At 44.9% G+C, this 3411-nt stretch overlaps 1 protein-coding gene across 1 annotated transcript; it reads left to right on the top strand.

Annotated features, from left to right (window-relative positions):
* Positions 1-337: 337 nt before the first annotated feature.
* SARC_13362 (hypothetical protein) lies at positions 338-1711 on the top strand (the record flags this gene model as incomplete). The annotated part of the gene is made up of 3 exons (XM_014292508.1): positions 338-467; positions 1128-1281; positions 1683-1711. The coding sequence occupies 2 exons, from the start codon at positions 338-340 to the stop codon at positions 1241-1243; spliced, it is 246 nt and encodes an 81-aa protein (XP_014147983.1). The 3' UTR covers positions 1244-1281; positions 1683-1711.
* Positions 1712-3411: the final 1700 nt, after the last annotated feature.

The raw sequence follows: 3411 nt of genomic DNA, 5'->3' as shown, positions 1-3411 counted from the left end.
TCGTACGATACTATGTACGCATTATCGTACGATACTATGTACCCATTGTCGTACGATACTATGGACACATACCGTATGGGCAATTATATGGCCTATATCAATAAATAGACATAGCCCAGTCTATTAATGTGTTAAATGACCTTATCAATAAACTGTTCGGCTTCTCATATCAATAAACGAATCGGCTTCTTAACAAACTAATCGCTTTCTCATATTAATAAACTATTCGGCTTCTCATATCAACAAACGAATCGTTTTCTCACAATAATAAACGGATCGGCTTCTCATATTAATAAACTATTCGGCTTCGCCCCACCTGATACACATACTCAATAACATGCAGGTGGAGATCATGTGCAAAAAGAACTCCAAGAGCAAGAAGACCTCACGGTACACCTTCTTGATGCATACCACCGACGAAGTCACCCAATGGGTCGAGCGGGTTATGAACTTACAGTGCCAGCTAGGTATGCGTTTAGGGTTTACTGGTAATATGTGTGGGCACGATTTAGCATATGCCAATACGAGTGTATTATTCGCCGGATAGCATGTGTTGTCGCTAGCGCCTCGTCGTTGCAGATAAGTACAGCGACGGTTGACTGGTATACGGGCTGCTGGTACAGTATACAATCTAAAGCATGCTGGCTATTGGCACACACGCACACGCTAATCCATCCAAAGTACACTAGCTATTACCACACACACGCACACGCTAACCAATCCAAAGCATACTGGCTATTGCCACACACGCACACGCTAACCCGACATGGGCGATAACGTACGATGCGCAGAGTGCATATCATATCTCGGCCGTCATCTCGAATTGTGATACCCGCTGGTAATCCATTGGCTGTCGTAATGTACTTCATGTCACACTCTATGATATTCACATGCACGTGTAGTATACACCACCCCTGTCTCACCTTTTGGTCCATTCACCGTTCTCTCCGAACCACTGATCAAGTTTCAACTGAACAAACCCTTTCACGCGCCACCCGCACTGCGCGATGGTAGTCATCTGAGTCTGCATCCACAGCCCTCGATTTTTGGGTTTAGGGCTTTTTGTCCCCTGTATCACTTGTTGTGGCGTATACGAAGTACTCATACTAAACAGCGTTTCTTTGCAGGCGGAAAGTCGCAGAGTGACGTTTGCCTGCTGTCACCAGGTTTAGACGAGAAAAAAAAATCGCTGGGAAAAACCTTCTCCTCTCCCAACACTCTCAGCAGCCCCTCACAACTGTAGTCGACGCCACAACGAGCGCACCCGCCCACAGTCCAAAGGTACGTCAGACACACAGCGTGTGTGGGTGTGCAGTGCTTGTATGCAGCTCTTCTCAAGTGAACAATGGTGTAGTGTAAAAGCAAGGGAGACACCTAACCCCAAATGGAATGATGATGCATACAGGCACCCTTTCCCAGTGTATGTGTGTGCATAATTCTGTTGATGTGTGCATGATTGTGTCAATGTACCACAAGACATACACATATATAACATATACACATGTATATCAAAATCATCCACTCGCCGCACTGGCTGTGGTATTAATGACAGCGCAATGCTCTACAGAGACACATTCAGCTCAAAGGCCACCCTCTCCTATAACCACCACATTGCCTCTTGTATACGTGCATACTGTTACTCATATGCCGTTTTTTCCGCTCCAACACTGAACACTGAACAGCTTCTGAAGAAGCCCACCGCATATCAACGTTGAGACGAAGGAGCACATAAACCCTACCATCGCCTTAGTATGAAGGTATAGTCCTGGGGTCGTGGACCATCCCTACGGTACATATCTCTAGGCGACAGCGCAAGTGGTGATAGGGGTTTGCCGTGAGTGTGGGTATTGATAGATATACATACGACACGCGTGAGGGGGTTTTATGGAAACCCTAAAACCCTATCGATGTATACCTATGAGTATACCGATGAACTCATGACCTATGGCGCTGGTGAGAGGATTCGAACGATGGTGGCATGGGTGTTCGGCCCGTATCCGCACTGAAGGCATTCTATTTTTAGATTTGAAAGGCATTCTATTTTTAGATTTGAAAACCCCTGACCGGTGAGAGAAAACCCATTGATAGTTGAATATTAAAAAAAATTCTTCAACAGATACTTGATACTGACCTATGACACGACTCTGCCACTTTTGCTGGTATATTTAAGTTTAGGGTTAGGGCATTAGTTTCACAGGGCTTCCTTGATATCCACTCTACCCAACAGACCTACAGCGAGAGGTACGGGTGCTGTAGACTCCGTAAAAGTGTACACGCACGGCACCTTGGCACACAAACACCAACGCATTGCAATCGATGTGCAATGGATCTCAGACGTAGCAGGGATCACAAACCTTAAGCAACCGAAGGGACGTGTTCGTATACATGTAGACAATATAAGGTACACAAACTACTGCTATTAAAAAGGCCATTCGTACCAACCGGATCCGATGGAGAAAGCAACAGCCCATCAACGGCCTCCATTGAGAATATTGGATACCTTTCGTCACATAAATGGAATTAACAGATAGCTTGGCCAAAAACCGACCAGCCTGTAGGAATTGAAGGCTAACTTGGTCAAAACCCGGACTTTACTAGATTGACTGTTTGAAATGTTCTACTTCTCCAATGTGTGCTGTTGCTTTTTAGTCGACCACTAATATGACAGTGAACTCTAACCGTCGCTTCCTAACGACATGCACGCAACACTGTTGAGCTCAATTAGTGATGTGGCAGAGACAATTGTGCACCGCCTTGCTCTAGCTGCTGCCCTGACCACTGTGCGTGTGTATGGACCATTTAAGGTTTCCCCATAGACCACTGTGAGTGTGCATGGACCATTTAAGGTTTCCCCATACACCTTCGCCCTATTGCTGTATACCTCTGTACTACTCTCGTCGTACACACCACAACGCTGTGTGTGGAAGGTGCACTCTGTGAACTCGTTGGACGCCGTCTATGTACATACCAGTGTCTATGTACACACTATTAACTATTGTCTAGGTATTGACTATTGTTTATGTACATAACACTGTCTTTGTATTGACTATTATCTATGTTTATACCATTGTCTATGTACACACTATTGCCTATGTACACACTATTGCCTATGTACATACCAGTGTCTATGTATTCACTATTGTTTATGTACATACCATTGTCTTTGTATTGACTATTATCTATGTACATAATATTGTTTATGTACACACCATTATCTATGTACATACCAATGTATATGTGTTCGCTATTGGGTGACTCTGAGGGTTGTACAAAGGTCAGTTGCACACAGTGAGTAGCCCACACAAGCCGTCGGGATATATCAGAACGTCTTCGCGCAACAGGCTGCCATGGATACATGTGAGACAACCCTGCTGCCTATGACTGGCACCATCTACCAGGCACATCAATCAC

This window comes from Sphaeroforma arctica (assembly GCF_001186125.1).
Source record: "Sphaeroforma arctica JP610 unplaced genomic scaffold supercont1.3191, whole genome shotgun sequence".
Lineage (NCBI taxonomy): Eukaryota > Ichthyosporea > Ichthyophonida > Sphaeroforma > Sphaeroforma arctica.
The sequence above is the reverse complement of the archived record's forward strand: the minus strand, read 5'-3'. Positions and strand labels throughout refer to the sequence as shown.